We start from the raw sequence: 11,704 nt of genomic DNA on the forward strand, positions 1-11,704 counted from the left end.
GAATTGTGTGTCCTTGTTCACAGCCTAGCCACATTCCCACCTGAATCTTTTTTTTTTTTCATTAACATGGTACATAGTACTTCCAAGAACATGGTGGAAAATTTCCTGTAATATGGACCAGTCCTGAGTAAATCCCACTTTATTTCTGCCAACTGAACATTCTTTTCTGCAATGAGGTCTTCAAAATATTCACCACCGCCATAAAAATGATCTTTTTTGTTTTGTTACCTAACAGAGGCCAACTAAAGAACACAGCAAGCTGCACAAGGGTTTACAACCTGGTGGAGAAAGCACAGAGCAAGAATTGTGTAAACCCATCCAGAATGGCGAATATTAACCCCTTCACGACTTCCATATGGCTATATACGTGCTATCTGCACATACCCTGTGCAGATAGCACGTATATAAACGTTATGGCACCTCTTTAATTAGCACTTGGATTAAAGCTTCTGCCCCTGCACTGCTGCTGTCAGCGACAGTGCAGAGCCCAGTAATGCCAGCGAGGGACCAATTAGAGTGGTCCCTTGCCGACGATCACTCCGATTGGTCAGTCTGTGCAGACTAACCAATCTCAGCGTGGCAGTGTTGAAATGCCGGTTTCAGGCTCTGATCTGCAGAGTGAGTGAAATCAGGCATTAGCTGATCTGTTCCCCCTGATGTGTCCTCTTCCCCGATCTGTGCCCCCTGATGTGTCCTCTTCCCCGATCTGTGCCCCCTGATGTGTGTCCTAATATCTCCTGCCTCCCCAGTCTGTACCCTGTGCGCACTACCTTTAATTTTGCAAAGTATAGTACAGCCATCAGCCCCACTGGATCTTCAAGTTCCAAGTGGGACTTAATAAAAAAAAAAGTGTGAAAAAAATAAATGTAAAAAAATAAATAAAGAAAATTGAAAAAGAAAATAAATTGTCTTTTCACATATCCACTCATTTATAAGAGATTCAAAAATTTAAAAAATAAAACAAACTACTCATGATTGGTATCGCTGCGTCCGTAATGACCTGATCTATAAAATGATTATGGTACTAATCCCGCATGGTAAATGCTGTAAAAATAAAAATAAAAAACTATGGCGGAATTACTGTTTTTTTTTTTTGCCTCACCTCCCAAAAAAAATGATCAAAAGGTTATATGCATACCAAAATGATATCAATAAAAACTACAGGCTATCCCGCAAAAAAATAAGCCCTTATATAACTATGCTGATGGAAAAAATGGCTTGGTCTTGTAAGGGTAAATATAGAAGTCACCATTCATACAGGTTCCATTTCGGACATGGATTATGATGAAACTCAAAAGGATTCTTCAGTGCCCTGGAAATAAGTCTTTACACAAAAACGGGCTCCGTGTTTTTCTTCCCCACTGTGTTGTGAAAATGGACAATTTCAACCATAACAAAACTTTTGCAAGTGAAATTTAACAATTATTTTAACCAACCGACCACCATCATCTGGGAAGACTTTTACCTCTTAGGTCCTGAAATGATCTTTCTTTGAAAGAACATTTCTAGAACGATCGTTCTTGAATCAGCCTTCTGTGTCCAATGCAAGCACACAATGATTTATACGCCCTATCCCCCCAAAAACGGAGAAGAAGACGGCGCTGTTATAATTTGTTACTTTTATTGAGGGAGGTTTGTGTTACAAACGGACAATAAATAAAAAAAACTAACAGTACAATAAAAGTCATGAATAAGGAGCTATACCCTGTGACAAGAGACATAGATGCCGACACACAAACACGCCAATATTAGTCATTTAAAAACATTATGCCACCAGCTTCTCGAAACATGTCATCACTTTCGGATCGCAAGGTGTGTAACATTCCCATGTAGTACAGCATGTGCAACCACAAGGATGCCGGATTAATACAGTACACTGCTAGCAAAGTGATTCTGTGCACACATATAATAAATCATGGACATGGACTGATCAATGCGATGGGAATTCAACTCAAATCAATCTCAGACTGCTTGGGGTGATTGGTTTTTATAATAGATTTTTGGCAGCAAATCCCCCCAAATATTTATTTTTACAGTATATAAATTCATCAGCCACTGTGTCAGTAAAGTAATAACGGTCTCCTTGAGATCACGGGTGGCCATTTTTATTATATCTATTCACTGTATAGCACTCTACATAACATATCTGGACATAAGGAAATACTTTTTAAAACCATTTATGTGTAACACGTCCATAATTCACATGAAACAGGTAAAATCCATGTTCAGTACACAAAACAAAGTCTATGGTGGAAATAAAAAATAATAATTAAAAGTATCTTCTAGACAATAAAATGCTTTACACTAACATTGCAGCTAAAAAAAATTTACATATACTTATCATAAGCTACTGTGCAAAACCCACGGTGTAACTACAATACATACAGTATTTACAGAACAGCGTCAGGCATACGACAACTTACACCTGGAGAGTAACATCATCCAACAAAAATATATATTTATATATATAACTATAAATATATATATAAATATCTGTAAAACTATACAAAGAAATGTGTCTCTGTGGGTAGATGGGGAAGTGAGCCTGAAGCTGCACGAGATAAAATGCTTCCTCTTCTACCACTATTAGGAAGAAACACAAGCACACGAAACAAAGTCTATGGTGGAAATCAAATAAAAAATTAATTTAAAAGTATCTTCTAGACAATAAAATGCTTTACACTAACATTGCAGCTAAAAAAAATTGACCTATACGTATCATAAGCTACTGTGCAAAACCCACGGTGTAACTACAATACATACAGTAACTATATATCTGCAAAACTATACAAAGAAATGTGTCTCTGTGGGTAGATGGGGAGGTGAGCCTGAAGCTGCATGAGATAAAATGCTTCCTCTTCGACCGCTATTAGGAAGAAACACAAGCATACGGTTAAGGCGAATTCTCTACCTGTCCAGCGTATTTCTGGACTGATCATGGTCACTGTAAAGCTGGAGTCATGGAACACCCACAGCGGGGTCACAGCCTTTGTAACATCATCAGTGCTGCTGTCATTATCCCCGAAGCTTACCCCTTGCTGTCTTTCTCAGTGCTGGGTAACCTCGCCCAACAGTGTGTAGAAGAATAATCAGTGCATTTCAAATGAGGGTCTGTTCCAGCTTCAACTTCTAGGACCAGGTGAATGGGATCATCATTCTGTCTGCTGTTTAGTTCTAACATAAATAGCCCTATTAATTGTCACGATAAAGAATACTGTGTACCTAACAGCCTGTGCAATGATGAAACACAACTGGAATGGCAAAAAGGTTATACAACCTGTACCATGTGAATTTGCACATAGGTGTCAGCTGAAAAACCTGATGCTAGATTAAAATAATCTAATGGAAGTGAAATCTGGAAGTCAGTACAGGCACTGGAGACTTGAAGAATGGGCAAAAAGCAAGAAGGTCAGACGTGTGTAGTAAGACAGCGACTATACACAGAGCGCCTCTAATAGTCTATATTGTTTCTTACATCATCTGAAGGCACAAACATTGAGAACTCTCATATTCTAATTTAAGATCTTTCTCTATGTGTTTGTACTCGCTGCAGCCTCTTCCTGCATAAGTCTGTACTCTCTGCAGCCTCTACTCCATAACCAGTAATGCCACCATATAGTGTTATTATTCTCTGCAGCCTCTATGCTTCTCCTCTCCTCTACAGTCACAGAAAAGATAAAAAAAAAAAAACTACAGTATGTAAACAAGAGTCCATGATGGGTTTGATGAACACACCTCTGCTCGCTTAGCGTTGTAGGTCTGAAAGCTCACGCTGATTATAAAATAATCTATTATAAAAAGGAAATCATATATATGTATTTATATATTTAAAAAAAGAGCTTCCATCCTTCATCTCTCCACATACAAGTAAGAAACCTGCAAAGAAACACTAGAGTATGAACAGCTACCCTGTGGTTATTCAAGAAGGTTTGAAATGCAGCGAGCGGTGTTTGGAAATGGTTTGCTGCCTAGCAGTGCCTCCCTGAGGTAGTGGGAATACATCAGGAAGAGGCATTATTATTATGCCCAACAAAATTTAGACAGAGCGACCTCTTCCCTCTCCCTGTCCTCACCCTAAGTCCCTCTGCACCAGCAGAATGGACATGGGCAGAGAAGGAGAGGGAAGTGACAAGAGGTAGGTATTAAAGGTGCACGGTTACACTTGGGAATCTCCCAGACTGTGGAATTCTTCTGGAGAATTGTGCTTGTCAGGATTTCTCTCCCCGCCCTGCCTGAAGTCAGAAGCAATCTCATCGAAGGTGCGGCCCTTTGTCTCAGGCACTTTGAAGAATGTGAAGATGAAGAAGAAGATGAGAAGGACTGTAAAGATAATGAAGACATAGGCGCCACAGAGTTTCTGCAAAGGAAACAAGACACAAAGTTAGATGCAAGAAAGGGACCATTATTTCTTAAATGTAAAGCCATTAGATATGAGTACTCACCTCTACATACTGAAAGCCCATTCCCACAATAAAGTTGGAAGTCCAGTTGGAAAGGCCAGCAACTGCAATAGCCGCAGGACGAGGACCCTGACTGAAGAGCTCAGCGACAATGAACCAAGGGATTGGTCCTGGTCCAATTTCAAAGAATGCCACAAAACCAAAAATGGCCACAATGCTGAGGTAGGACATCTCTGGCACACGCTCCTGTTGGTGGTAGACAAGACGATCAGATGAAGAATCTTGTACACATATTCATTAGCATGCTTTTATGTGGACTCAAGCCTTTTATTCAATCATCTCACTTACCAGTAATACAAGAGCGACAGTCATCAATATAGCACATCCAGCCATGCCACCCAATCCAATAAGATGAAGGGTACGTCGTCCAGCTCGCTCAACTACAAACAGCTGCAAGACAAGAACAGTAAATTACAGACCGTGATTTATATAATGAAAACACAAAGGCGTAGAAAGTTGCATTGTGCCATATAGCAAAGACTCATGATTAGTAGTTTCATGAACCAATTTAACATTGTACTCACCGAAACAACGGTAAATGCTGTGTTGACAATTCCGGCACCAATGGTGGCGTAAATTGGCTGCTGAACCTGGGCTTTTTCGAATATCATAGTAGAGTAGTAGAAAACCTAAAGGGATGAATAGATGGTATTTATTGCCTTGCACAACTTAAGGGTTATGCTAGAACAGGTAAGATTCCAGAGAGGGCAGTGTGAGAGCAATTTAAGGTACTGTTTGCTACCATGTTTTTATTTTTTGCCTAAAAGTGCAGTTGCGTCAGAGATGGACATCTTAAGGTACCAAAGTTATTTATCAGACTTACCGCATTAATTCCAGAGAGTTGTTGAGACAGCTGTAGAACAATAGCAATATAAATTGGCTGACGATACAGAGGTGACCGGAACAGCTCAAATATAGTGACCTTCTTCTCCCTCATCATCTGACGACTCTCCTCTTTCATCTCTTGAAGGTCAGCGGTTACATCTGTGGTGCCACGAAGTTTTTTCAGGACTGTGGAAGATGAAATGAGGCATGGTCAGGCGTGACACACATAAATTTATGTTATGGAATATGACCGCTTAAAAGGATACACAGGAAAATCATGAGCTTATAGGTACTTACCACTTTTGGCTTTGTCTTCTTCATTACGATTGATGAGCAAAAACCGAGGACTTTCAGGACAGAAGGGTAGTGCTGCTGATTGCACAAGGGCAGGGACAAAGATGCAGCCGAGAAGAAGTGGCCATAAACTGTCATTACCCATGATTGGTTCCAATCCGAATATCTGTGCAGAGAATTGGAAATGTTAAGTTCTTCTGGATGGAGTGAGGATTGAACTACAACTGACAGCGGTGCAGGTACCTACTTGAGCTATGAGGATTCCAACCACAACTCCCAGCTGGTGCAGCGTTCCCAGGGCCCCACGAAGAGATGTAGGGGCCACTTCCCCGACATACATAGGCACAAATCCAGTAGTAAGACCACAGTAGAGACCAATTATAAACCGGCCAATAATCAGCATCTCAAATGAGTATGCCATCTTGGAAAAGCCCATAAAAATGGCAGCAATAAAAGCGAGGATGTTAGCCATCAACATGGAATTACGCCTACAGACAGGAGTAGAAGAAGAAAAAAAAAAATCAGGCATGCCTTGGAGGATATTTAACACATACTGGTGCTATCTTTAAACATGCAGCACAACTGGTTTGATAATGGCGAATGACTGAATACAATAATATTCCTGACATTACTGCCTAAATATTAATCTTCCTGATTTTAATAATAATCCAAAACCCCAGGAAGATGCCCCAGAAGAGCATGTATCCTAAATGAGAATTATATTGATAAGCCAGTGTTCTTGGATCCATTTCAGTCTTATGGTTAGAGAGTTGTGGTAAGGGATCAATCACTAACCCTGCCAGATCCATTTCTGCTAAGCTAGGAAAACCCACTTTATTAAAAGGGCATTCCAATTTCAGATATTGATGGTATATCTCTGTGATATGCCACCAATTTAAGAGGCCCATTCTATCTCCGGAAGAAGCCTCCCAACGTAAAGGAGAGTGCACCACGCAAGTGTGGCCATCCTCCTTTCACCGCTATAGGAGTTCTGAAAATTACTGAGCATGCTCGCTTGGCTTTTTTCAGAACTCGCATAGCAGTGAATGGAGGGGGGCCCCATGCATTCACTAGAGGTGCCCCATTCTGGAGATAGGAGCAGGTCCCAGAGGTGGGACCCACACTTCTCTGACATTGATGGCATAGGGGTATAATCCTTTAAGTCTTTTGAACTAATTAGGATTGCAGTGTAGCTTTTACATGACGATCTGAGTGAGGACTAACCTGCCAAATCTGTTGACAAAAAGACCCACAGAAAATGAGCCAATCATTCCACCGACTGAGAAGATGGCCACAGACAAGGACCACAGGGAGGTCAGGGTGGCTTCTTGGATTGGCTCCCCATACCGCGTTAACCACGTCTCATTGTAAAACTTCTCAATGACCTGTAACAAAGACGAGAATCGTGAGGATTATTACAGAGAGGAAAAGGGCGCCCCACTATGTGTTCAGAATTTAATATAACTGGTAGTGCATTATGATCTCACACCTGAACTGTACAATGCGTATACTGATACTTCAGTACAGCCGAAAGACCTGTTCTCAGCTAGGCTTTTCATTATACTCCTCCATTGTACAAGTCCAGCAGGTGTCCCTGTTTCGGCTTTTTCCATGTCCTGCCTTCCGAGGCTCAGATCCTGTTACTCACTTGAGGTAAACGTAAGCAGGCCAAGCAATTGTCACCTGATCCGCCCTACGCTGGGGGTGAACGGGTGCATGCTGTCAGGCACAAATTCCTGTTCTGTACACAATGCTGACTGAGGAGGGTGTGTAGGGCTGCGGGCAGGCGATTGGCTGACACGGGCAGGCTGCCACAATGTCAAGAACCCACACTGTGCCCAAAATACCTGCTAAATGTCACCCTGAAAAATCGGTGTGCACCAGCAGAAGTCATCATTCTGACCTCTAACGTCGGGCGTAAGACTATTCGCTGGAACTGGGCACTTATAACTGGACGCCAACTATCAAGAGATTTGTGTAAAATAAAAAATACCACCAGTTACCAAGCTTGGAGGGATATTAAGCATTACAGTGGTAAATGTCAAGCCAACGGAGCCCTCATCCAGTAGGGCACTGTGAGGGAGAAGGGGTTAATTCTAGAGCTGCTGATCACAGTGACTCAGCAGACTGTCCCTGCGCCTACACTGGTTCCTGGCACACAAGGAGACGATCAGTACAGGCCAGACACATTGCGTCTATTGAAGCGAAGTAATGTCGTGTGCTTAGGCTGGCCTTGTGTCGGCAGCTGTGCCATCCTGACATAATGGAGAAAAGCTGCTGGGCGAGATGGTAGCGGGCAGTCGGTCGGCCCTTTTGTGCAGAGCACATTTTGGCGGATGCTCAATAATCTGGAAAGCCTTTCACATGAATGAGTTAATGATTAACAGGCTGGGACCTGAACGGGAATGCCAGGAAAATAATATAAAAAGTTATGTAACAGTCGGCGGCGGCGGCATTGCCCTGAGGGGCCACCGAGGTTCAGGTGTATTATAAGGATACCCACAAAAAGCTGACAACGTGCCCGACCTTGTGATACATGTGATCTACAGGGGCGAGTTTTGTCCGGTTCACGAGACGGGCACAAAGGCTGGTTATGCTTTGCATGTTGAGTTCAGAGCTACCTACATCCGCCCTAATCTGCCTCTGTCACGCTATGGGCATGGAATAACCGGGACAACCATAACAATAACAGTGGCACTGCCAAAGTATGAAGAGGTCCAGTGGAGGGACCTGTGATAAATGTGCCGGTATATTAAGGGTGGGGGTCCCCTGCATTAAAGTGGTTTTAGTTTTTAATCCTTCATGATAGGTCATCAGTATCAGATCGACTAGGGTCTGACTCCCGGCAAGGAGATGCAGTTTCAGTACCAGGTCCTCCTCCTACGTTTCATCCCAGTCCTTGGTGACTCTACAGGAATATGACGTAAAGAAGCACACATTTCTTCTCCATGACTGTCTGGAATGTCCTTCATGTCCTAATTTTCCTGGGCCCTTAGCTGAGATTCCAGCAGGAGTGTGGTTACTGACACTTCTGCAGGATACACGTTAATCTTCCTAATGAGATGTGCTATATTAGGCTCGGCTTGTCCATATCTCGCAGGCCAGCTTGTCTGTGTTTACACCGCCTCTCACGAAATGATTGACTAGCTGTGCCGTCGTTCACCCCAAATGACCCGGTTATCCTGTGAGCAGAGGCCCAGGGACTGACACAGTATGTCCCCAAAGTGATGGCACCGATATTAGTGGTGACAAGATGGAGACCTATGGGGAGGCGACTAGCCATGTTCTGGTGGAGTCGTCACAGTGGGTCACCCTCTTTCTTACCTTCTGTGGTGCATTAATGACCCCAGTGTTGTAACCAAACTGTAAGGATCCAAGGACAGCGACACCCACAGCAATCATCAACTGCCACGTCATCTGTAGAAGAGACAAAAGACATACGTGACAATGTGCACAAACAGCCACGATAACTCGGTGTGAGAGTGCGATGGGAGCAGGTTCTGGGGCCGTGTACCCCCGAAATAACACTCAGTCTTCCTACAACGCATTAACTAAACGCTTGTATTACCTTTATATAGTGGATAGGATCTCTGTACTTCTGTGTAGTACATAGGGATAATGCAGTACCTCTGTATAGTACATAGGGATAATGCAGTACCTCTGTATAGTACATAGGGATAATGCAGTACCTCTGTATAGTACATAGGGATAATGCAGTACCTCTGTATAGTACATAGGGATAATGCAGTACCTCTGTATAGTACATAGGGAAAATGCAGTACCTCTGTATAGTACATAGGGATAATGCAGTACCTCTGTATAGTACATAGGAATAATGCAGTACCTCTGTATAGTACATAGGGATAATGCAGTACCTCTGTATAGTACATAGGGATAATGCAGTACCTCTGTATAGTACATAGGGATAATGCAGTACCTCTGTATAGTACGTAGGGATAATGCAGTACCTCTGTATAGTACATAGGGCTAATGCAGTACCTCTGTATAGTACATAGGGATAATGCAGTACCTCTGTATAGTACATAGGGATAATGTGTGTAGAACAAAAGGATGTGTTGTATCTCTTTATAGTAGATAAGGATGTTGCACTATCTCTGTATAGTACATGAGGATGATGCAGTACCTCTGTATAGTACATGAGGATGATGCAGTACCTCTGTATAGTACATGGGGATGATGCAGTACCTCTGTATAGTACATGAGGATGATGCAGTACCTCTGTATAGTACATAGGGATAATGCAGTACCTCTGTATAGTACATAGGGATAATGCAGTACCTCTGTATAGTACATTAGGATGATACAGTACCTCTGTATAGTACATGAGGATGATGCAGTACCTCTGTATAGTACATGAGGATGATGCAGTACCTCTGTAAAGTACATGAGGATGATGCAGTACCTCTGTATAGTACATGAGAATGATGCAGTACCTCTGTATAGTACATGAGGAAGATGCAGTACCTCTGTACAGTACATTATGATGATGCAGTACCTCTGTATAGTACATGAGAATGATGCAGTACCTCTGTATAGTACATGAGGAAGATGCAGTACCTCTGTACAGTACATGAGGATGATGCAGTGCCTCTGTACAGTACATTAGGATGATGCAGTACCTCTGTATAGTACATGAGGATGATGCAGTACCTCTGTATAGTACATGAGGATGATGCAGTACCTCTGTATATTACATTAGGATGATGCAGTACCTCTGTATAGTACATGAGGATGATGCAGTACCTCTGTATAGTACATGAGGATGATGCAGTACCTCTGTACAGTACATTAGGATGATGCAGTACCTCTGTACAGTACATTAGGATGATGCAGTACCTCTGTACAGTACATTAGGATGATGCAGTACCTCTGTATAGTACATGAGGATGATGCAGTACCTCTGTAAAGTACATGAGGATGATGCAGTACCTCTGTATAGTACATGAGAATGATGCAGTACCTCTGTATAGTACATGAGGAAGATGCAGTACCTCTGTACAGTACATTAGGATGATGCAGTACCTCTGTATAGTACATGAGAATGATGCAGTACCTCTGTATAGTACATGAGGAAGATGCAGTACCTCTGTACAGTACATGAGGGCTGATGCAGTGCCTCTGTACAGTACATGAGGATGATTGCAGTACCTCTGTATAAGTACATGAGGAATGATTGCAGTATTCCTCTGTTATAGTACATGAGCGATGATGCAGTACCTCTGTACAGTACATAAGGATGATGCAGTACCTCTGTATAGTACATGAGGATGATGCACGTCCTCTGTATATGTACATTTAGGGATGATGCAAGTACCTCTGTATAGTACATGAGGATGAGCAGTTACCTCTGTATAGTACATCGAGAGTGATGCCGTATCCTCCTGTACAGTACATTAGGATGATGCAGTACCTCTGTACAGTACATTAGGATGATGCAGTACCTCTGTTGCTGCATGGCGCATAGTGGACACCATCTCCATACTGTACTATGTTATCATCTAGTACAATATTATTTGATTTGTGTCAATGAGTTTTATTAAAAGGGTTCTGCAGTTTTTTTTTAACTGATGATCAGTTGAATGGAGCTTAGCCGCGCCCAGGCCAGTTAATACTAGTCGTGACGTCAGTGGGCCGGCGGTAAACAGCGATAAGGCCACGGCTCTGCTGCCAGCGCCACTGCCTTCTCAGACAGCTGATCGGCGGGGGTCCCGGGTGTCGGCCCCCCGCCGATCAGATGCTGATGATCTATCCAGAGGATAGATCATCAGTTTAAAAAAAACTGCAGAACCCCTTTAAAGTCATTTGCAGCTGCAGATGGGATTTCACTGCTGATCAACAGAGCTGAAAGAAGTATCAGACCGACTGTACAAGGAAGAAGCGAGCCAAGCACCTGCAGACTGATGAATCCCCCCTCCTTCCCCCATACAAAAAGTGGATCTAAATTCAGCGCGTTTTACAGTGAATATTGCACGCAATGAGCTGTGGTTGCCATGTGATTACAGTATTGATGTTCCCATCGCTGCTGCAGGGAGGCTACTCGTAAAGCACCAGAAAGCTGCTTGTCCACATCCCCACTTGGCAGCTTTGGCTCATATTTGTACAAT

At 42.7% G+C, this 11,704-nt stretch overlaps 1 protein-coding gene across 1 annotated transcript in view; it reads right to left on the reverse strand.

The window, feature by feature from the left end:
- Positions 1-1,602: 1,602 nt before the first annotated feature.
- The window catches only part of SLC2A1 (solute carrier family 2 member 1), a 20,703-nt gene continuing 10,601 nt past the window's right edge, over positions 1,603-11,704 (reverse strand). Inside the window, exons 3-11 of the mRNA XM_044277707.1 lie at positions 8,904-9,079; positions 6,804-6,964; positions 5,827-6,067; positions 5,583-5,745; positions 5,284-5,471; positions 4,985-5,089; positions 4,749-4,850; positions 4,443-4,646; positions 1,603-4,357 (exon numbers count right to left, since the gene is read on the reverse strand). Coding sequence (XP_044133642.1) covers positions 4,157-4,357; positions 4,443-4,646; positions 4,749-4,850; positions 4,985-5,089; positions 5,284-5,471; positions 5,583-5,745; positions 5,827-6,067; positions 6,804-6,964; positions 8,904-9,079 — 1,541 coding nt within the window. The 3' untranslated portion in view covers positions 1,603-4,156. The remainder of the gene's footprint in view (positions 4,358-4,442; positions 4,647-4,748; positions 4,851-4,984; positions 5,090-5,283; positions 5,472-5,582; positions 5,746-5,826; positions 6,068-6,803; positions 6,965-8,903; positions 9,080-11,704) is intronic.

This window comes from Bufo gargarizans, chromosome 2, assembly GCF_014858855.1.
Source record: "Bufo gargarizans isolate SCDJY-AF-19 chromosome 2, ASM1485885v1, whole genome shotgun sequence".
NCBI classification, from domain to species: Eukaryota; Metazoa; Chordata; class Amphibia; order Anura; family Bufonidae; genus Bufo; species Bufo gargarizans.